We start from the raw sequence: 21,381 nt of genomic DNA on the forward strand, positions 1-21,381 counted from the left end.
GGGGAGATGGCGTCACGGTGAGAGGCGACAAGTGGGTGACGTCATCATGCGGGGAGACGGTGAGCGGGGAGTCCCGGCCGCTCAGCCTCGATGATGACGTCCGCGGGAACTGTCGCGAAGTGGTGACGTCAGAGGCGGGATGGGGCCCATCCATGGTGAGTCCTGCGGAGCGGCCGGGCCGGGCCCCGGGGCTGGGGCTGCTCGGCTGGAGAGGAGAAACCCCGGGAACCCCTGCCAGGGCCTGGAGAGGGACTGGGGACAAGGGATGGAGGGACAGGACACAGGGAATGGCTCCCACTGCCAGAGGGCAGGGATGGATGGGATGTTGGGAGGTGTCCCTGCCATGGCAGGGGTGGCACTGGATGGGCTTTAAGGTCTCTTTTAACTCAAACCAGTCTGGGATTCTGCGATTCTATTTTTTATTATTATGATTTAATTTATTATTATTCTGTGGCACATGGTTATGGCGGCTGTTTGCAGATCAGACAGGTGCCAGGGCTAGATTCCCTCTGGGCTGGGCCCCTGTTCTGCCAGAGTCTGGCTGAGAGCTCCGTGTGGTTGCAGCTTTGTCTGTCACTGAGCCTCCAGGCTCTGCCCCAGCCCCCTCAGGTGAGGGAGGATTCCCAGGGCACACGGGAAAGTTACACCAGGATTGGGGAACAGCCCATCCCAGGGCTGTGCTCACCCTGTGCTGGTGAGGGCAGTTCAGTGGGGCAGGATCTGGGTTTTAGTCACTCCCCTGGCCTGGCAGTGGAGACAAGGAGCACAGTAGTGTCCCTGCTTATTCTATGGGCTGGGACATGGGATTCCTCCCTCAGTGCTGCACAGGGGTGGGAAGAGAGCCTGGCAGCCTTGACTCCCTCTGCTGAATGCCAGCTGCTCACCATCCCTGTGCTGGCTGGCTGCTGTGCCAGCCCCTGGGGGTCAGTGCTGCTCAGCCCAGCCCTGCCTCCCCTCCTGTCCTTTCCCTCCAGTGACTTCCCTGCTGTTGTCTCCTGCAGATGGCAGAACAGGGACTCCTGGTGCTCTTTGGCAGCCAGACTGGCACAGCTCAGGACACGGCAGAGAGGGTGGGCAGAGAGGCCCAGCGGAGGCACCTGCGCTGCCGGGTGCAGGCCCTGGACAGCTGTGACCTGGTGAGTGTGTGGGACATGGACAGCTGTGACCTGGTGAGTGTGTGGGACATGAGGCTGCTGGGGCACTGCTGCTGTGCCCTGGGCAGCTGTGACCTGGTGAGTGTGGGATACAGGGCTGCTGTGACCTGGTGAGGGTGTGGGACATGGGGCTACTGGAAGCAGCTGAGTTGGAAGCAACCCATCAGGATCATGGAGTCAGCTCCTGGCCCTGCCCAGAACACCCCAACAATCCCACCCTGTCCCTGAGAGCGTTGTCCAAACACTGTTGGACTCAGACAGGCTTGGTGCTGGTTGCTCCAAGCCCTGTGCAGCCTGGCCTTGGACACTTCCCAGGATCCAGGGGCATCCACAATTTCTCTGGGCAACCTGTGCCAGAACCTCATCACCCTCACAGGGAAGAATTTCTTCCTAATATCTGACCTAAACGTGCCCTCCTTCAGCTTATGGGCATTCCCCCTTGTCCTGTCCCTCCATGCCTTGTCCCCAGTCCCTCTCCAGCTCTTCTGGAGCCCCTTTAGGCACTGGCAGGGGCTCTGAGGTCTCCCTGGAGCCTTCTCTTCCCCAGGCTGAACACCCTGAGCTGTCCCATCCTGGCTCCAGAGCAGTTTGGAGGCTGCTGACCTGACTGTGCCGTGTTTGTACCCTCAGGCCAATCTCATCCATGAGCCCTTGGTGGTGTTTGTGTGTGCAACCACAGGCCAGGGAGACCCACCTGACAACATGAAGGTAGGACATGCTCCTGTCCTGTTGCTGTATGTTCCTGCTGCAGGGCTCTCTGCTGAAGCAGCTTGAGCAGGGCTTGTTCTTGCTGGGGGAGCTTTGCAGCAGCACCAGGCACATGCCAGGGAACAGGAGCAGGGGCACTTGTGCAGAAAGCCATGCTCCCCCCTCTGCTGGGATGGGTGAGCAGGGATGCAGGCCCAGGCAGGCAGGAGGGTGCCTGGCAGCAGCAGGACTGGCTGGATGTGCCTGTTGTAGATGTTCTGGCGGTTCCTGTTCCGGAAGAGCCTCCCTGCCAGCTCCCTGTGCCAGCTGGACTACGCCGTGCTGGGCCTCGGGGACTCCTCCTACCCCAAGTAAGCAGCCCCTGGGCAGCTGTTCCTCATAGCTCTGACTGCAGTGGAGAGCAGAGTGGCTGGAGAGCCAAGGGGGTAAGGGGAGACAGAGTCTGATTCTGGAGCAGCAGCTCAAGCAAAATGTAACTCCCACCAGCCTTAAAAATCCTTCCCCTGCTGTGTCCCTCCTCACCCCCAGGAATTAGGCTTCTGCCCTTTTCTTTCCTCCCAAGCTCACCAAAGATGCTTTAGTGGGTCAGACATCATGTGTCAGTCTTTTATCACAGCTATGGGCCAAGGCAACAGGAGACATCAAACAGAGGTGGCAGCCAGCCATGCTGGTCCCAGATCTCTCCCAGAAGGTTGTTCCTGTGTGCCTCAAAGAGCTCTAGTGGGAGGCATGGGTGTGCCTGAGCTCTGTGGGGCAGTGGGGGGCTGGAGGGAAGGAAATGTTCTATGGCCTAGGGCACAAGCAGCCCTGAAGGGAACCTGGAACTCCCCTTGTCCCGTTTCAGGGCTGGGCACAGCCTGTGAGGGCCAGCAAGTGGCACCTAGCTGGTTCTGTGAACTGGCACAGGCTGGGCAGGACATGGGCCAGGTCACAGTGCTGGCTCTGCCTGTGTGCTGCTCTGGTGGCCCTGGCAGTGTGTGCTGGTGCTGTGGCAATGCCTGCTGTGCTGCTGGAGCAGCCCTGCCCTGTGTTGTTCTCTGCTCAGGTTTAATTTCATTGCAAAGAAGCTGCACAAACGGCTGCTCCAGCTCGGGGGCAACCCGCTGCTGCCCGTGGCCTTGGGAGATGACCAGCATGACCTGGGGTAAGAGCCCAGAGGAGGGGTGGTGGGGGGGCCCCAGGGTGCCCTGCAGCTCTGTCCTGGGGCTGATGGCAGGGCTGTGTGCTGCTCCCACCATGGGGCTGCTCCTGCAGCTCTCTGGGAACGTGCTGATCCCTGCTCATAACCCTCCTGTGCCAGGACCTGGGCTACCTGCTTCTCCAGGGTGTCCCATGACCCCAGAATGTGGCCATGACCCCTGGCTCAGCCCCAGCCCTGTTCAGAGCAGGGCATGGCTGTGCCACACAGCCCTGTACCTGCAGGCATTGCAGCAGCCTCAGCTGTGCTCACCTGGCATGGGGCAAAGGCTGTGGATGGTTCAGGGACACAGTGACCACAGTGACCCAGCACTGCTCAGGGGCTGGGGATCCTGTTCAGGGGTCAGTGGTTGGGCCCTGGAGAGTGATTGAGTGCGTAGAGTGGCTGAGATGTGTTTGTTCCCAGACCTGAAGCTGGAAGGGAATGGCCTGGGGTGACTGTGGGCATGGTTGTTGTGCATGTGCAGGGGTAGCAGGGCTTGGTCCTGAAGGGATGATGTTGCTGCAGCCTCAATTTCCCACTTGCAGGCCAGATGCAGTGATTGATCCCTGGCTTGTGGCCTTGTGGGAGAAGATCCTTGCCTTGTATCCTCTCCCTCCTGGCCTTGAGATCATCAGTCCCGACGTGCGGTGAGTGCAGAGGGTGAGCAGGGACTGCTGGGCTGCCTGGGGTGAAAGGCTCTGCTTCCTTGGCTGTTCTCCAGAGTGGAGATGGAACAGGAACACTTGGAGCAGGAACACTCCCCACACAGCTTCTGGTGTCCCCAGTGTCCCTTGTTCTTTGGCCACAGGTGGCCTCTCTCTCTGGATGGGTGTCCCCTTTTCTGCTGGGGGCTGTGACAGCTGCCCCAGCTGGGTTCTGCCAATCTGTCTGTCCTGATGTGCCTCTGGCCCTGGCAGAGTGTGTGTGCCAGCCAGCCTTCCCCTGAATGCTCTGGAGCCTTGGGATCTCCTCCTGGTGGTCTCCATTGCATTCCCTTACACAGCCCAGCTCCAGGGGATAGGGATAATGGCTGGTGGATACCGTGGGACACTCCAGGCCTCTCCCTGCCTCTCATCTTGCAGCAGCAGAGGAGCTGTGGCATGGAGGTAACCCTGCTGCATTGCATTGCTGTTGTTCCCACAGCCTGCCCCCCAAATACACCCTGCACTACCTGCCTGAGGACTCCCCAGACCCCGAGGGTGCCCTGCTGCAGCCAGCAGCCCCCCGGGGGGCTCCCTGTGAGCTGCAGCCCTTCCCTGCCCGAGTGGTGTCCAACCAGAGGCTCACAGCACAGGCCCATTTCCAGGATGTCCGGCTCATCGAGTTTGACATCGCGGGCTCAGGGATCACGTGAGCATTTTCCTGACTCCCCCAAGCTCTGTTGTGTGGGACCAGGCGTCCTGGAGCCTGCCCTCCTCTTCTGCTGCCCTTCCTCACTGATATCTGAGGCTGCAGTCATGTGGTCATGGTCCCTGCTGTGAGTCCCCATCCATGGAATGGGGATCCTGCCCATGGGCCAGCTCCCTTTGCCTGTTGCTGGCAGTGGGAATTTGCCTCCCCTGGTGTGGGTGCTGGTCGGGGTGGCCATGCTGTGGCTCTGCCCCGTGGCTGTGCTTGGCAGCTCCCCCTGCATCCCCAGGTTCAGTGCGGGGGACGTGGTGATGATCCAGCCCCAGAACTGCCCTGAAGATGTGCAGCAGTTCTGCCAGCTGCTGCGCCTGGAGCCACACAGACGCTTTGTGCTGGAGCCCACAGAGCCTGGTAGGTCCTGCCTGCTGCTCCTTCCCCTTCCTGCTGAGACAGGGCATCCCCTGAGCTCTCGCCCAGCCTGGAGCTCTGCTCTTCCTTTGCTGTAGAGCTGGTTGGGAGTGCTGGATGGATACAGGACTTGTATTCTGTCTGTCCTTCCCTCCAGTGCTCTGTGTGTGCATCCTGAGCAGAGCCAGTGGGACTGGAGGAATCCAGCAGTGCCAGGTCCACCTGAGCCTTGTGCCTTGGCAGCCCCAGCACAGAGTGGGGAGGATCCTGCAGCCGCCCCAGGCCCACTCTGGGAATCCTGTGCTTCCTTGCATGGGGTGTGCAGGTCTCCCCATTCTCTGCCTGTGCCCCAGGGACCTCCTGAAGGGCTCCTGCAGCCATAAACCAGCACAAGCAACCAGAGGAACCCCTTGGAGGCCCCCCAGAGCTCTTGGTGCCTGTGTGGAACAGGGGGCATTTTTCTCCTGGCTCCTGAGCGCCCATTCCACCTCCAACTTCCCTGTGTCTGTCCATGCTGGAATTTCTGCCTGGCAGACGAACCCAAGAGAAATTCAGGCTGTTCCTCACACCCTTGGGAGAGACGTGGGAGACACAGACATGCCTGACACATGACACTGCTGGTTATTTCCTCTGCATTGTGTGCAGGCAGGGTGGGAGTCATGTGGATAAGACATTATCCCAAAGCACCTGCCAAAAGTGAGGGACGGTTGAACACTGCAGACTTCCTCTGTTGCAAACTGGTGGGCTTGAAAAGCAAACTGGGGAGAGCAGGGACTGGAGGCCCACGGTGGGAGCAGGGACAGGGGAGTTGCTCCAGTAGCACGTGGGTGCTGCAGGCAGCAGGGGTGCCCTGCTCTGGGGACAGCAGGTGGGCAGGGCTGGCCCTGAGCTGTCCCCACTGCCTTGCCTTGCAGGCACATCCCTCCCTCCCCTGCTGCCACAGCCCTGCACCATCCAGTACCTGGTGACACATTACCTGGACATCTCCTGTGTGCCACGGCGCTCCTTCTTTGAGCTCCTGGCCTCCTTCTCCATGAATGAGCTGGAGCGGGAGAAACTGCAGGAGTTCAGCTCGGCCCAGGGCCAGGAGGAGCTGTACAGCTACTGCAACCGGCCCCGCAGGACCACGCTGGAGGTGGGGCTGCCCCCTGGGGCTGTGCTGGGGCTGAGGCCACCCAGGTCACATCAGCCATGCTTTCTTGGCTGAGGAGTTTAATCTACTTCACCCACTTTCTGAAGTCTTCATGGATTTCCACCAGTGGTTAAGACCAGCTCTAGATCCTTGTGGGCTCTCGGGTGGGCTCTGTGCTGCTCTGGGGGGCACAGGGCAGTGGAACAGGGTGGTTGGTGCTCAGAGGTGCCTGTGTGGTGCCTTTGGCCGAGGGCAGCGTGGCACAGCTGTGTGGGACAGCCTCTGGCACCCTGAGGGCAGGCAGGCTGTCTTCTGGGGTCCCCAGGCCTTACCCTCTTGGCTTTGCAGGTCTTGTGGGATTTCCCTCACAGCACATGTGCCATCCCAGCTGATTATCTGCTCGACCTCATCCCTCGCATCAGACCCCGTGCCTTCTCCATCGCCTCCTCCCTGCTGGTAAGAGCTCAGCCCTTCTGGCCTCATTTCAGAGTCTGAACAGAGGGTCTGGCAGGGCTTGCACTGACTGTTGGTGCAGATGTCCCCTGGAGCCTCCAGAGCCTGCCCAAATCCCTGCTCTGCACTGAGCCTGCAGCAGCCTGATGTGCTGGATGCAAGCTTGAGGGCTAGGCCAACCTTCAGATTAGGAGACTTGCTCTCCTGCAGCCCTGCAAGTGCCAGGACTGTCTCAGCCCACCTCAGAGGTCTGGTGTCGCTGTCCCTGGGAGCAGTGGGATGTGGTGCCACCGGAGTGTCCCGAGAGCTGGGCACGGGGAGTGCTGCTCCCTGCTCCTGCCAGGAGGTGGCAGAGGGACCGGCCTGGCTGCCTGTGGACTCAGCCCCTGCACAGCTGGATTTGTGCTCCACGGGAGCCTCTTGGGCTGGACAGTGACTGTCACTATAGGACACGAAAGAGCACAAGCCTACACCGCTGTTCTCAAGGTGAAGAAAAAAGGGAAGTTTATTTTTTGACTCTAACATTTATAGTTTTCTAAAAGTGACAGCGGATTGGGGGGTGACAGTGACAGCTCTCCAATGACACTGGTCAAACTAACAGTCTCTCAACTCTCTCCTCCATAAAAGAATGCAAAACAATGAGTTATTTACAGAAAGTATGTGAGAAAATTCACTACAAGAATGTCAACATCAGAAAGCTTAAAAAATCTTAAAAAACCAAAGTGACAAGTGACTATCACTGTTGCCAGTTGTGCAGAGCATTCCTGTAGCAGTGGTTCCCCAGGAAAACCCCCTTGCCCGTTGGAAAGGTTTTGAGCAGGGGTGTACTCCATTGTAAGTGGCAGACTAGGACGGGTGTTGCAGGCAGCCTGGTGGGAGCTGGGCACAGGCTCTGTCCCTGGAGGAGGGGGTGTCCTGTCCATGAGGAGCTGTGCAGGGTGTGTGCTCATGGCTCTGTGTCACACAGGCCCATCCCGAGCGGATGCAGATCCTCGTGGCCGTGGTGCGGTACAAGACACGGCTCAGCAAACCCCGCCGTGGGCTCTGCTCCACCTGGCTGGCTTCTCTCAACCCAGAGCAGGGTAAGTGCTTGGCTCTGTGGGAATCCTGAGTGCTTCCCACAGCACCCAGTGCTCATCCCTTGGGCCTGTGATGGAGCTGTGTGGCTGCTGACCATGTGCAGGAGCTGCCTGGCTGGAGCACCAGCTCCACGGGGAACACACTGGCTTGGTAGGATGGTCCTTCTGTCCTTCCTCACTGCCCCCTCCTCATCAGAGCACACAGAGAGCTGTGCCTCTCCAGCTTACCCTGACTTCCCAGCTGCTTCTGGTGTCTGCTGGGCACTCTGACTGCTGGCCACAGTCCCATAGCCACAGCTCTGGGAAGACTGGTCCCTTCTTCCACAGAATCACAGAAAAAGCTGAATTGGAGGGGACCCATAAAGATCATCAAGTCCCACCCCTGGCCCTGCACAGACACCCCAACAATCCCACCCTGTGCATCCCTAAGAGCCTTGTCCAAATGCTCCTGGAGCTCTGGCAGCCTTGGGGCCTCCCTTACAACCAGCCAGGTTGGGATCTCTGCTTGCCTCCACCGCTGTGTTCCCTGGCACAGGCTGTGTGACGAGAGGACTGTCCTGCAGCCTGTGTGCTGGAGGGCTCTTGCCTTACTCTGAGCTTCACTCAGCTTCTTGCAGAGGCAGTGCTGAGACAGCTGAAGGACTTTTCACACACACTGTGTGCTCTCAGTGCCAGGGGGTGATGAGCCAGGTCTGCCTGTGTCTTTGGAGCACCCTGGAAGAGCTGGGTGCCCACTCACCCTCTGCAGGCAGGCACAGGGCACTGGTGGTGGAGTGATGCTTGTCAGTCTCTCTGTTCCACAGGTGATGTCCGGGTGCCTCTTTGGGTGAAGAAAGGAGGAATGAAGTTCCCAGCTGACCCTGCCACCCCTGTGATCATGATTGGCCCTGGCACAGGGGTGGCACCCTTCCGAGCAGCGATACAGGAGCGGGTGGCACTGGGACGTCAAGGTGAGGGATGGTCCTGGGAGGCACTCAGGATGCCCCTTGCACAGACAGATCTGTGTCAGCAGATGGAAGGATGGACTGGGGGCTTATGAGGGTTCCACTGGATCAGGCTTTGCTGTGTTGAGCAGAAGCAGGCTGAGCTCTGGGGCAGGTGAGGCCCAAAGCCTGCTGTGTGCAGCCTGTGTGGTCATTCACAGGCTGTGCTGCAGGGCAGCTCCTTGGGTTGGATCAGGCTCTGCAGAGGGTCTTTCTTGGCTCTCTGAGGGTGAACACAGGTTACTGAGCTCAACTGCTGCTGCACCTTGTCCCATCCTCATTCCCTTGGCTCAGGGAACAGGCAGCCCTGGAGGACATTTTCTGCCCTCCTCCTTTTTCAGCGGACAGGGGCCTCTGGTTGCCACAGGTCACTTGACTTCCTGCTCACTTCATGCTGGTGGCTCTGCAGGCCAGGGCTGTCAGGCAGGTGGCACCAGCAGTGCCCAGCACTGGGTGCTCCCAGCACAGCCCTGGTGCTCTGCTCCTGCAGGGAACTGCCTCTTCTTCGGCTGCCGACACCAATCCAAGGACTTCTACTGCCAGAGAGAGTGGGAAGAGCTGGTGACAAAGGGCTTCCTGACACTCTTCACAGCCTTCTCCAGGGACCAGGTTAGTGCCCAGAAGAGGAGGCCCCTCCTTCCCCCGCACGCCTCAGTGCTGGCTGAGATCCCCTCCTGCCCTGCAGAGGTGTGTCTGGCTAAGTTGGGCTGGAAAGGTTACTGGGACAAGGCTGGAGAACAGCAGAGCAGATAAGGCATTAACCAGCTTTGTTTCGCTGGATCACGTGAGTGATAAAAGGCTCCCAAGCCTCTTGGAGGGTCACCAGGCAATAACTTCTTGGTTAAGTACCCCTCCTCATGGTGTCCCTCTGAGCCCTGGCTGAAGCTGAGGAGCTTGGCCTCTGTGCTAGCTCTCTCTGAGTCCCAGATATACAGAGAAAAGCTCCCCATGGGTATGAGCACACTCACAACTCAGCCCCTCACTTTGCTTCCTGCTTTCCCAGGCAGTGACTCTTGTGGGCAGCCCTGGTCTGCCCTTGGGGCTGCAGTGCTGCCAGAGAGGCTCCCTGAGCTGGGGATCTGTTTCACTGCCTTCCTCTGTCCCTTGATGGCACCGAAAGCTCAGCCTGGCTTTGGAACAGAGATGTGATAAAAAGGGAATGGCAATCTCTCAGTAGCTCAGCTGCACCAGCCCAAGCCCTTTCTCCTGGCTGTGTGCATGTGTTGACATGAATTCATTGTCTTTTATCCACTCACTTGTAAGGCAGGAGCTGGATGCTTCTGTGAAGGCTTTCCAAGTCTGTGATGAATAGGAGCAGCACTGCAGAGGGGTGCTGAATGACCAGGGAAGGGGCACCTGCTGCTCTCTGAATCTGGACAGCAGCCAGAGCCACCTTCTGCTCTTGTTGACTGTGGAGGGACAGGAATTCCACTGGAGTGTCCCCTCTCTCCTGCTCCACCAGCCAAAGCAGTTTGTCACCAGAGTCCCCTGCCCCCAAGGCAGAGTGGGAGCACAGCCACATCCCACAGCCAGGTGGGATGAGCCACACTGGGCTCATTGTGCCTTTGGCTTCAGGAGATACCACAGCCTTTAACTCATCAAAAAGTTTGTTGTCAAAGACCCAGCTGAAGGCTGGGGTGCTCCATAACTGAGCAAAGTTTTGTTCTTCTCTCTGAAGTCCCTTTGCAGGTGCCCCCTGTCCCAGCACACCCACCCACAGTACAGACTGGTCCCAGCCAAACCTGGATGCCCTGAGACATCGTGACCCCAGTTTGTCACTGGGGGCTCTGGTTTTGAGCTTCTTAGATGATGCCCTTGGAGCTCAGCCTGGCTGGCAGGGCCTTTGGCAGCACTGAGCTCATTGCTGCTGAGGCTGAGGCTGTGCTGGTGCTGCTGAGGGCACTGCCCAGTCAGGGCTGGCACAGCCAGGGGACCTGTGGGACCCACAGTGACCAGCTCCTGGGACAGCCTGGGCTTGAGCTGCTTAGGGCTGTTCCCACATACATCCCCAGCCTGCAGGACCTGAGCCCCAGTGAGGGGGGCATGGGGAGGAGGCTGTGCCCATGGCCCAGTGAGGGGGGCATGGGGAGGAGGCTGTGCCCATGGCCCAGTGAGAGGGGGCATGGGGAGGAGGCTGTGCCCATGGCCCAGTGAGAGGGGCATGGGGAGGAGGCTGTGCCCATGGCCCAGTGAGGGGGGCTTTGGGAGGAGGCTGTGCCCATGGCCCAGTGAGAGGGGCATGGGGAGGAGGCTGTGCCCATGGCCCAGTGAGGGGGGCATGGGGAGGAGGCTGTGCCCATGGCCCAGTGAGGGGGAGCATGGGGAGGAGGCTGTGCCCATGGCCCAGTGAGGGGGAGCATGGGGAGGAGGCTGTGCCCATGGCCCAGTGAGAGGGGCATGGGGAGGAGGCTGTGCCCATGGCCCAGTGAGGGGGGCATGGGGAGGAGGCTGTGCCCATGGCCCAGTGAGGGGGGCTTTGGGAGGAGGCTGTGCCCATGGCCCAGCTCACCACTGCAGGTTTGGGGTGTGGGGGACGCCCAGCACAGGGCCTGGCCTTCATCACAGTGTCACCTTTGTCACAGAAGCCATCTGGGCCAGCAGTGAGTTCAGGCACATTGGCAATGGTGTTCTCTTGGGCAGGAGCCAGGGCTGTAGGCTGTTGCTTGGATTCTTGAAGTCTCATGGATTAACCCTTTGGGAAGTCTCCTTGACTGGGCTGTTCTGTGGGCAGAGCCAGTCCCCATCCAGTCCCTAAGCACAGTAGAGGGGCAGGGACTGGGACTGAGGCTGTCCCTCTGCCCTTCCAAGCTGTTTCAGGTCTCCAGCAGTCAGGGGTGCAGGGAAGGGTTTCTGTCCTGTAGCAGAGTTGGCACACAAGGGCCACAGAGCCTCCTCTGCCCATGCTGGGAGAAGAGGGCAGGAGGGAAGCCCTCACAGGGCCTCCCCAGGTCATGGCCCTGACCAGTGGACACCCAAAGGATCTGGGGGGCTGCTTGGGGCCTGGTGTTCCCCACTGAAGCTCCTGCTGCTGCACCCATCTCCCCCCAGCCCAACCCAGTGCAGACATTGGGTGTGGGGTTCCTCTTCCCCACATTGTTCATTGATCCAACTTTTTCTCCCTGTGGCTCCTGTGCTGCCCTGAGCTCCTGGAAACAGCCCCTGAGAACTGTCCTGAGAGCAGGAGCTGGGGCTGCTCCAGAGCTGGTGGGCTCAGTGCCTCGTTTCCCTGCAGGAGGAGAAGGTTTATGTCCAGCACCGCATCCGGGAGAATGGGAAGCTGGTGTGGGAGCTGTTGAGCAGTGAGAATGCTCATATCTACCTGGCTGGGTGAGTGAGAGCTCTCTGTGCAGGGCTTGAGGGAGCAGGGCTGCACATTTCTGCTTCACCCACCTGGAGGCATTTCCTCGGCTCAGCCCCGTGTTGCAGAGGGGCAGCTCATTCCTCCTCTCTATTCCTGCTCCAGGAGCCCTGGGCTGAGAGGGACGTTTGTCACCTACCCCATGCTCCCCTTAGGAGGGGCACAGCTGGAATTGGTAAAGCTTCTCCAGCCAATGTCACCTTGCCCAACCCTCCCCCTGCCCAGCCTCTGACCCACAGCACATCCACACACAGGAGAGGCCTGGCCCCTGCACAGCCCTTTCCTCCAGCAGTGCTTGATGAAACTGGAGAAAAGGCTTGTGTGGCACCTGTGGCCACTTGTGTGGACAGGATCCCCAGCGGTGCTGGGGCTCAGGAGCAGCTTTGGGAGCCTTGGCACATTCTCTGGCTCTTTGCACCCAGAGCTGCCTCCCGGGGCAGGGACCAGCCCTGTTGCACCACAGCCAGTCTCCTTGCACAGCTCAGCCCTTCTCCAGGTGCTTGTCTGGGGCTGGTTGCACATCTGGAGCTGCTGGCCAGAAGGTGGGTCTGGCCTTTGGGGTCAGAGTGTTGGCAGCTCTGCTCTGCGCTCCCAGAGCCCTTGACCTGCCTGCACTGCAGGGAGAGGCTGCTCCCCGTGCCCAGGGCGAGGCTTGGGAAATGCTCTGGGCTGCTGGAGCTGGGCAGAGCCCGCCCATGGCGTTTGCCGTGCCCCCTGTGACCTGGGGAGGGCAGGCCTGGGCCCGGCTGTCCCACGAGCAGCGATTGCAGGAGGTTCTTTCCTGCCTGTCCTTCAGGAGAGCAGGAACTGCCCTGGCGCCTGGCAGGGCAGGACTGGCCTCGCTGCATTCCTGGGACAAGGAGATTGGTGTTTACTTCCCAGGAAGTGGAGGCCAGGCCACCCCACTGTGTCCTTTACTGCTGCAGCACGGGGCTTCCTGGAGCCTCACCCCAAACTGGGCATTCCTGCCCTTGGGTCTGGGCTTTGGAGCACTTGGGATTTGGGGATGTGCCTCCATCTACAGCCCAAATGCTGAGACTATTGAGCTGTTGGGTCATGGCTTTATTCTCTCCTTCCATTCTCTTTCCTATTTTTTGGTGCTGATGGAGATCCCCAAAGAGGATCAATTTCTTGGAAGAGCAGGGCCTGCACAGCTGTCCCCATGGCAGATTTTGTGTGGCCTTGAGGATGGTATTTTGGACATCAGGGTTGCTCTGAGACTCCTCTTGTTGGGACCTTTGTCCCTTGTGTGGGGTGTCCCTGAGCCCCCATCAGGCAGGTAGGATCCAGAGCCTTGGGATCCCTGCACAAGTGACATTGTGCTGATTGCAGAGGACACTGTTCCTCCTTTCCTGAACAGCCCAAACCCTGTAGAAAGGCTTCCAGAATCACCATGCCCCCCCAGCTCACAGACTGAACTGTCAGTGAGCTCCAGGCATGAAAGTGCAGGTGGGTGATCCTGTTTTCCCCCCAAATTCACAGTCTCAGCCAGACCAGGAGAAAGCTGGGGGAAGTTTCTCCTGAGCTGTGTGACCCTGAGCAGCAGCCCTGGGCCATGGGACACTCGTGTCTGCCTTCCCTTCCCTGGCCAGGGGGCTCTGGGGAGCCAGGGCTGCATCTGCTCTATGATTGTTCCTTGCTTGTCTCACTCAGGGGCAAAAAGGTTGAAAATGTCTCTTTTTTTGAAAAAAAATCAGCTATTTGACATGTTTTCCATCACAAAGCCCAGCTCCATTATCTTGTACTTGCATATCAGTGCCTGACTCAGAAACAATGCGACTCTTCCAAAAAAAGAAGACCTCCTTTCTGGGTATTTTGGGATGTTAATCAGCTTCAAACGCAAGTCAGAATTCTGCCTTGTTCTTGGGAAACAGCAAGGACGTTGCCAGATGCTCGTGCCAATTGGAGCAGGCTGGGAAATTTTTTATTAGATGGTTTTTTTTGTCGCACAGGCAGTTCATCAAATGAAATTCTCTCCAGGAAAAAAAAGTCAGAATTTCTGATTTCCCATAAGAAATAATTGTGCTTGAAAGCGCTGAGTTCTGTTTGGGTATTTTCTACACAGGGGCTCGATGTTTTCTCCAGCATTTCTCTGATTTTGAGGTTTGAACTGGCTTTGGTCCCAAATGTCACTATCAAACCAATCATTCTGGATTTCTTGAGAGCAGGCAGCAGCAGGACAGGAGCGGCTGCTCCTGCCCAGCTGAGGATCAGACATGTTTGACATTGAGTGGTTCCAGAGATGAAAGGACAGGTTCCTGCCCTCCTGCTGATAAATTCCAACCCGTGAATGTTGCCTGTGTCTCTCTAATGAGGATGCTGGCAGATGCAGCTGTGTGAGGCTGGTGTTTGGGCTCCTGACCTGTGATGCTCCTTCCCTGGGCTCTGGGGCCCATGGCCATGTTTTTGCCTTCACGTGCCTGTGCTGAGGAGCCCTGTGGATAACAGCCCTGCTCTCGAGGGACTGGTAGGAGCTGCCTCTCAGGCCTGTCATTTACCCTGTGCCAGGCAGCCTGTGGCAGGACAAGGCAGGTTCCCACTGCCCTGTGGTGTGCTTGACCACAGGGACTGCTGATTCCTGATCCTGGAGCACTGGGGCTGCTGCTCTGCCCCCTGTGTTCCTGCTCACCCTCCACTGTGTCCTGCTCTCTCCCCAGGAATGCCAAGCAGATGCCAGCAGCAGTGGCTGAGGCCCTGCAGTCGGTGCTGCAGCAGGAGGGTGGCCTGTCCCCCTTGGAAGCAGAGGAGCATTTCACAGCCCTGGAACGGTCCCGGCGCTTCCAGTCTGAAACCTGGTCCTGAGCCTGGCTCCTGCCTCCCCTCCCACTGCCTGAATAAAGGAGCCAGCAAAGGGATCTGCCTCTGGCATCTTTCTTGGGCTGGGATTACCCCAGCCAGGATAGGGGTGGATTTACCCAGCCAGCCCCTCCCTGACAGCAGCAGGGCCATGGCAGTGGGGGGCCCCATCTCCTGGGGGCTTTGGCTCCCTGTGCCCACACCCCACCAGAGCAGGGGCCAGAGGTCTCTTGGGGGTTCTGCTGGTTGGCTTCGGTGTGGGACTGATCTGCCCCACATGCCCCAGGCCCGGGGGTTCCTGTGGGGTGAGTGGCACCCAAGGGTGTTGCTGGAGCCATGGAAGTGGCAGTGGCCACTGTTTGTGGCAGGGCCAGAGGAAGGGAAGTATTGCATGGGAGTCTCTCCACCCTGGCATTACTCAGCAGCGCTTGCTGCAGGAGGAGGCTGCCTGGACAGACCTGTTCCCCCTGGTTCCAGTGGCCAAGGCCAGCAGGCACAGGCACAGGAGGAAGCCTTGATGCCTCTGTCTCTGCTGCCAGTTCATCATCCTGAGCCTGCTGAGGTCTGAGCTCCAAGTTCCTGCTGAGTTATCCCCTTCCCTGAGTGCCTGCTCAGCTGCATCTCTCCTCCACCCATCCTGAGAGCTGCTTCCAGCCCTTTCCCTGCAGCCTCGAGGCTGTGCACCCTCCTGGCCCTGCCCGTGCCCCAGTGGGACCAGTGCCACCACCTTCCTCCCCCAGTTCAGGGAACTGGGTGCCACTGCGTAAATAGCAATTAGGAGCAGGCATGAATCAGCAGGGACATTCCCTGGGAGCATGCTGGGACAGGAAGGGACAACTGTGCCACGCCATGCCTGTGACCCAGCCACCCTCCCATGGTGGAGTCACGGGGTCCTGCAGGGCTGAGCAGTGGCTGGGGCATTGCTCAAGCTGTGGTACTGCAGTGAGGGGGAACAGGGGCGTTTGGGGACTCCTCACCCCACTGCTCTGAGCAGCTCTTGCACTTGCACACCCTGGCTGGGCTTGTGTCCCCATGTGCCAGGGACAGTGGGGCCACTGCAGAGCTGCTGCATGGCAGTCACCACCCTGGTGCCACCATCCCCTCATCTGGGGCACTGTCCCGGTGGGAAACCTGGAAGGAAACTTCCAGGCCCTGTAAGCTGCTTGTGGGACGTGACAAGGAGAGGTGGGGGACAGGGAGTTGGACTGGGGCAGAGCAGGGCCTGTTCTGGGAACTGTCCTGGGGCAGCGCAGGGTCCGTGCTGGGGCTCTCCTGGGGCAGTGCAGGGCTGTCCTGGGGTCTGAGCTGGGGGACTGCACTGGAGGAGCACGGGGCCATGTTGGGAGGCTGTAGTGGTGGAGCACAGGGCCGTGCTGCCGTGCCCCAGGGACAGGGGTGTGGGCAGCACTGGCCACAGAGGTGATTCCACTGGTGCTGGGCAAGGAGAAGAGGCGGCCGTGGGCCCAGCTCCTCCCCAGCCCCGGCGGGAGCTGATTGGCGCAGGCATGGCTGCCTGCCCCGGGCTCCCTGCATTTGAACCACTTCCAGAAGCTGACAAACCAGACTGGTTACAGCCAGGCTCGGCCCCAGCCCTGCCTGGCCCACGGCAGGAGGCAGCTGCCTGCGCGGGTGCCCGCCACGCCTGCACCCTTCTGGCACAGCGGGCAGCGCCCAGCTCGGTGCCCTCTCCTCCGGACCGTGGCGGGTCAGTACTGCGTTGGTGCTGGGGAGGAGGAAGAGGAGGAGGAGGAAAAGGCTGTTGGATGCTCACGGTGCTGCCCCTCTTGGGGTGGCCTCGGTGAGGGTGATGGGGCTGCGCCCGGCGCTAGAGGCTCCTGACCCACGGGTCCAGACGGGCGCCCCAAAGCGCACCGGAGGGATGTTGGGACTCTGTGCAGACACTGCTGCCTTCAAACCCTTCGGGCAGCCCTGCTGAAGGAGTCTCCTGCCCTGGAGCAGCACCCGCGTCCCGCACCCAGCCCCGAGGGGAGCCGGCGGGCGGGGGGCGAGCGGGGTGGCTGCTCTGGCCACCCCGATGGAGCCGGTGGTGGGCGAGGGGGCACAGCCTGGGCCGGTGCCGGCAGCCGGTGGGGAAGGCTGTGCCAGGCAGCGGGACCAGAGCGAGACCGCGGGGTCGGGGGACCCCGGGGAGCCGCCCCAACCCTGTGGAGAGGAGTCTGCCGCTGCCTGGAGATGCTGGGAGCTGCCACGGACGGAGGATGCCAGGGAGCCGCTCCTGCCCGGGCATGAGCAGCCGCCTGCCCACGGTCCCTCCCTGCCTGCGGGGCAGGACCCTCCCGCTGCCGACAGCGGCCCCGTCCTGCCCCGCGGGGAGAGCCCACGGCCCGGCTCCCAAAGCGTCTCCAGCTCCATCCAGAGCCTCTTCGGCGAGGCAGAGATGGCACCGAGCGGTGGCGTGGCGGTGGCAGCGGAGCCGTGCCCCGTTCTGGCGGGCAGCGAGGACGAGTGCCCCATCTGCACGGAGCCCTACGACGAGCAGCGGCACAAGGCGGCCGTGCTGAACTGCAGCCACGGGCTGTGCCGCGCCTGCCTGCGGGCCATCATGGACACGGCCACGGGCGCCGAGCTCGGCCGCGTGCGCTGCCCCATCTGCCGCCAGAAGACGCCCATGCTGGAGTGGGAGATCTGCAAGCTGCAAGAGGAGCTGCTCCTGCTGCACGCCCAGCCCGGCTCCCCCGGAGCCCTGGCCACCCCCCGGCCCCCTGCCCTGCCGCCCCGGCGCCCGGGCCTGGCCGGCGCCCTCGAGCATCGCTTCCAGGTGCGCTTCCACACCAGCCGCATGTTCGGGTGCCTGCCCTGCGTGCGGTACCCGCCCTGCCTCATCCGCGCCCTGGCCCGGCTGGAGCGGCGCTGCCGCTGCTGCTACCTCCTGCTGCTGGCGCTGCTGCTGGCCGCAGAGATGCTCAGCCTGCTCCTCATCTTCCTCCCCATCCTGCTCATGGTGATGCTCTTCCTCATCCTCGACAAGTAGCGCTGGCTTTGTGCCCTCAGGCTGAGCGTGCGTAGGGAAGGAGCCCAGCTCCGGCTCTGCCCGCGGCCGTGATGCCAGCGGGGAGCAGGCCTGGGACCCTGGTGCCCGGGACACCTGGCACTGCCCGTGAGCCCGGGGCGGGGGAGGCAGCGGAGGAGCAGGAGCAGGCAGCAGAGGGAGGCGACCCTGGAGCTGGGCATGACCTGCACCGCAGTGACATCGCTGCCGCAGCCAGGGGGCCGATGGAGTGGGGCACATCCCTGCCTGGCGCTGGGCACCAGAGAGGCTCTGCGGGCAGAGCAGGGCTGTGCCACGGGCTGTGCCATGGACTGTGCCATGGGCTGTGCCACGGGTTGTGCCATGGACTGTGCCATGGGCTGTGCCATGGACTGTGCCATGGGCTGTGCCACGGGTTGTGCCATGGACTGTGCCATGGGCTGTGCTATGGACTGTGCCATGGACTTTGCCACGGGCTGTGCCACGGACTTTGCCATAGGCTGTGCCACAGGCTGTGCCATGGACTGTGCCATGGACTTTGCCACGGGCTGTGCCACGGACTTTGCCATAGGCTGTGCCACAGGCTGTGCCATGGACTGTGCCATGGACTGTGCCACGGGTTGTGCCATGGACTGTGCCACCTGCAGCCAGCACAAACGGGCTGGAATCCCCCAGCATGCACTGAAAATACAACCTGTGTTTGTACCACAGCTGTGTCCAGCTGAGTTCAGTGCTCAGTCTCATCATGTCCCTGTGGGGCCTTGCAGTGCCACAAGGAGGGAATGGGCACAGCCAGTGCACTCACCTACAAGGGGAGCGTGCCCCACCATGGCACCTCCCAGCCCCTGCCGAGCCGTGCCAGCCCGTGCTCAGACTGTGCCCTTCGGGGAGATAAGTGAGCAAACACGGCTCACTCAGTGCCATACACAGGTGGAGCAGCCTGTGGTGAGTGGCACTGGGGCTGTGCCCACATGGGCCTTGCCATGGAGCAGGAGTGTCCCAGGGCTGAGCAGGATTTGGGCTCTGCCTTTGACTGCCAGCCTCACGTGGTGGCCACACGCCAGCCAGGTGATGTCTGGGTCAGTGTGGCTGCTCTGCACCCTTGTTCCTCCCCAGGGAGGGGGATGGGGATCTTCCCAGGCTTTCAGCCACCTTTGGGCTGGTGGTGGGTGGAAGAGAGCTGTCAGACCCTCGAGGTCCTCCCAGGATTCCATTTTAGGGGTGCTGACAGCCACCTCCACAGGCTGGAATGTGCAGCAGTCTGTTTGGCACTGCTGGCCTCCTCTGGGTGTCCTGCCAAGGCTCTGTGCTGACCCCATGCCAATTCCCCCCTCCCTGTGCTGTCCCCCCTCTCTGTCCCTCTCAGCCCAGCCCTGCTGGGGGCTGGTGACACTGCTGTGCCCTGTCCTCCTGCCTGGCTGTGCTGGGCTTGTGCAACCATCCCCCTGTCCTGGCTTTGCCCCTCTGCCCCGGAAACACCCTTGGGCCCCTCCCCAGGGCTGTGGCTGTGGGAGACAGGGTGCCAACCCCCCTTCCTCTTCCTCTTCCTCCTGCCCAGAAGCTGGGGGGTTGAGCAACCAGCGAGCACTGCTGTGCCCACACAGCTCCTCAGAGAACCCCTGTCCTTGTGCCCAGGAGGGCAGAGATTGGGGCTCTGGGCTTTGCCAGGACACTGGTGCCACTGAGCATCAGCGCTGCCAGGGGCTGCTCTGGGAAAGTGCTGAGGCACAGGAGCAGGGCAGGGCACCCCAAAACAGGTCAGGTCAGCAGGCAGAAGCAGGTGGGTCTCCCCAGTCCTGGTGGCACCAAGGAATATTTATTTATACCAAGTGGAGCAGCTCCATCAGGAGAAGTGCCAGTTCAGCCCTGGCTGGGGCGTTTCTGGCTCCATGGAGCCCGTGGGGAGGGGGAGCTCAGACACCCGGGGGCTCTGTCACCATGGGGGAGCCTCGTGCCCCTGCCCTACATTGCGTGGGGGTGTTTGGGGTGAACCAGGCCAGAGCTGCCCCCACGGGACACCCCCAGCACTCCAGTGCTCCCTGGGCCGGCCGTTGGCACCTCTGGGTGCTGAAAGCTGAAGGGCACCTCCATCCCCCCGAGAAGGGGATCCCTGGGGGCTGTGGGGTGGGATGGACCCTGTGGGCCATGTGGAGCCTGGCTGCAGTATCCACTCCCAGAACTGGGTTATATTTAGCAGCCTGAGATAATGGTGAGCAGGGCTGGGGGCTGACAGGGCTGACCCAGGGCTGATGCCGGGCTCCTGCCACAGGCACAGCTTCCAGCACAGCCCCCCAAACCCACCCAACCTTCCCACTTGCAGCCCTGTCCTCTCTCCCAAGCCCCTGACACCCCATTGCAACACCCCAAATGTTTCATGGCATCCCCCAGCCGGCACCTGCTGGTGCCAGGTGATGTGGTGTCCCCAGACCAGTGACTTGGCTGTGCCCATCCCTGCAGGGACCGGCCCATTCTCTCCTGGCTTCGCCCACTGCAGCCTGGCGTGTCCCTGCTCTGGCCAGAGGCATCCCCGTCCCAACTGCACCACAACCAGCAGCACCTTCCCTCCTGCACTCTGCCCCTCCTCTGGGGACATGTCCCCCCGCTGTGTCCCTTGGCAGTGTGACCAGAGTGCCAGCAGCCCCGGGGCCAGCACGGGGAGGGGACACGGAGCTGGGCAGTGAGCAGGAGCCCGCGGCCCGCCCTCTCCTGGATTTCACCCCAAGGAAGCTCCGAGCTCAGCAGTCCCTCCCCAGCCGCGGGGCCAGCCCTGCCCTGGGGACCCGTCACAGCCGCCACCATGGTCCTGTCACGGCGGGATGCGCGTTGTGAGAGCTCGGCACGGAGCTCCCTGGGCTGGAGCGGCCGCTCGGGGCTGTGACCGCCCGGGGACGTTTGAGGCTGCGTGTCCCCAAGGAGGGCTCGGCCCTGGTGCTCAGCCACGTCCCTGCAGACGGGAGGGGAGCTCCCCATGGCCCGGCACAGCCTCGCGCCCCTGTTTGCATCCAGGGGCAGCTGCTCCTGCCGTGCCACCTCTGGGGCAGGATGGGGGTGGTGGGGCCACCCCATGGGGCCAGCGCTGCCACCGTCCCTGCAGGAGCAGAACAGCCCCAGGCACCGAGAGGCCGGGCTGCAGGAGAGGCTTCTCACAGAATCACAGAATGCTCTGGGTTAGAAAGAACCCACCCAACTCCTGGCCGTGCACAGACACCCCAACAATCCCACCCTGTGCCTGTGAGCATTGTCCAAATGCTTCTTAACTCTGGGGAGAATGACTGGCAAACACCACGCCCCAAACCCATGGCAAAGGCTGAGCCCAAACCAGGCCGAGCCCAAACCAGCCCCATCCTGGCACTTCCCATATAAATGAGGACATTTGGGAAAAGGATCACCCCCAGGAGCAATTTAACTCCCCACATCCCCTCTCCTACCATGAGCCAAACTGGGAGAGCCCAGAGCTTCATCCCAGCCTGGGATAGATGTTACAACCATGAGGAGATTTTAGAACCAGCTCACCTGGGAACATCTCTGCTCTCATGTGGCCAAACCTCCTCCTGCAGCAATGTCCTGGCCATGCTTAAGCAGCTCATAGGACTTAGAGACCTTCAAAAACTTAGCATGGAGGCACAAAGCTAGAATGGCCATGGGAGCATTTTAGGGGATGTGAAAGACTCTTAATTCACCTGCATCTGTGACACAAGGGCTGGCACCACCCCATGTCCCTGTCCTTTGCAGCAAACCTGGCACCTCTTCCAGCAAGTGCTTATTCGAGGTTAATAGGGCAGGAGAAATGG

General features: G+C 60.9%; 2 protein-coding genes across 4 annotated transcripts; both read left to right on the forward strand.

The window, feature by feature from the left end:
• Window position 1: 1 nt before the first annotated feature.
• NDOR1 (NADPH dependent diflavin oxidoreductase 1) lies at window positions 2–14,660 on the forward strand. 3 transcript variants are annotated; one of them, XM_054646238.2, is made up of 15 exons: window positions 3–155; window positions 1,002–1,169; window positions 1,785–1,862; window positions 2,115–2,212; window positions 2,908–3,006; window positions 3,588–3,689; window positions 4,186–4,392; window positions 4,682–4,803; window positions 5,715–5,935; window positions 6,281–6,388; window positions 7,353–7,467; window positions 8,268–8,414; window positions 8,938–9,056; window positions 11,680–11,774; window positions 14,463–14,660. In XM_054646238.2, exons 1-15 carry the CDS (start codon window positions 153–155, stop codon window positions 14,605–14,607), a joined length of 1,827 nt encoding a protein of 608 aa, XP_054502213.2. In that variant the 5' UTR covers window positions 3–152; the 3' UTR covers window positions 14,608–14,660. The 3 variants fall into 3 exon arrangements, with proteins under 3 accessions (XP_077045147.1, XP_054502213.2, XP_054502211.2); XM_054646236.2 differs by having other exon boundaries at window positions 1,002–1,136; XM_077189032.1 differs by lacking the exon at window positions 4,186–4,392 and having other exon boundaries at window positions 2–155.
• A 147-nt stretch (window positions 14,661–14,807) lies between these two features.
• On the forward strand, window positions 14,808–18,294 carry LOC143695566 (ring finger protein-like). Its single transcript, XM_077189033.1, has one exon. It carries the CDS (start codon window positions 16,637–16,639, stop codon window positions 17,591–17,593), a length of 957 nt encoding a protein of 318 aa, XP_077045148.1. The 5' UTR covers window positions 14,808–16,636; the 3' UTR covers window positions 17,594–18,294.
• The last annotated feature ends 3,087 nt before the right edge of the window (window positions 18,295–21,381 follow it).

The sequence above is a fragment of the Agelaius phoeniceus genome, chromosome 21 (genome assembly GCF_051311805.1).
Source record: "Agelaius phoeniceus isolate bAgePho1 chromosome 21, bAgePho1.hap1, whole genome shotgun sequence".
NCBI lineage: Eukaryota > Metazoa > Chordata > Aves > Passeriformes > Icteridae > Agelaius > Agelaius phoeniceus.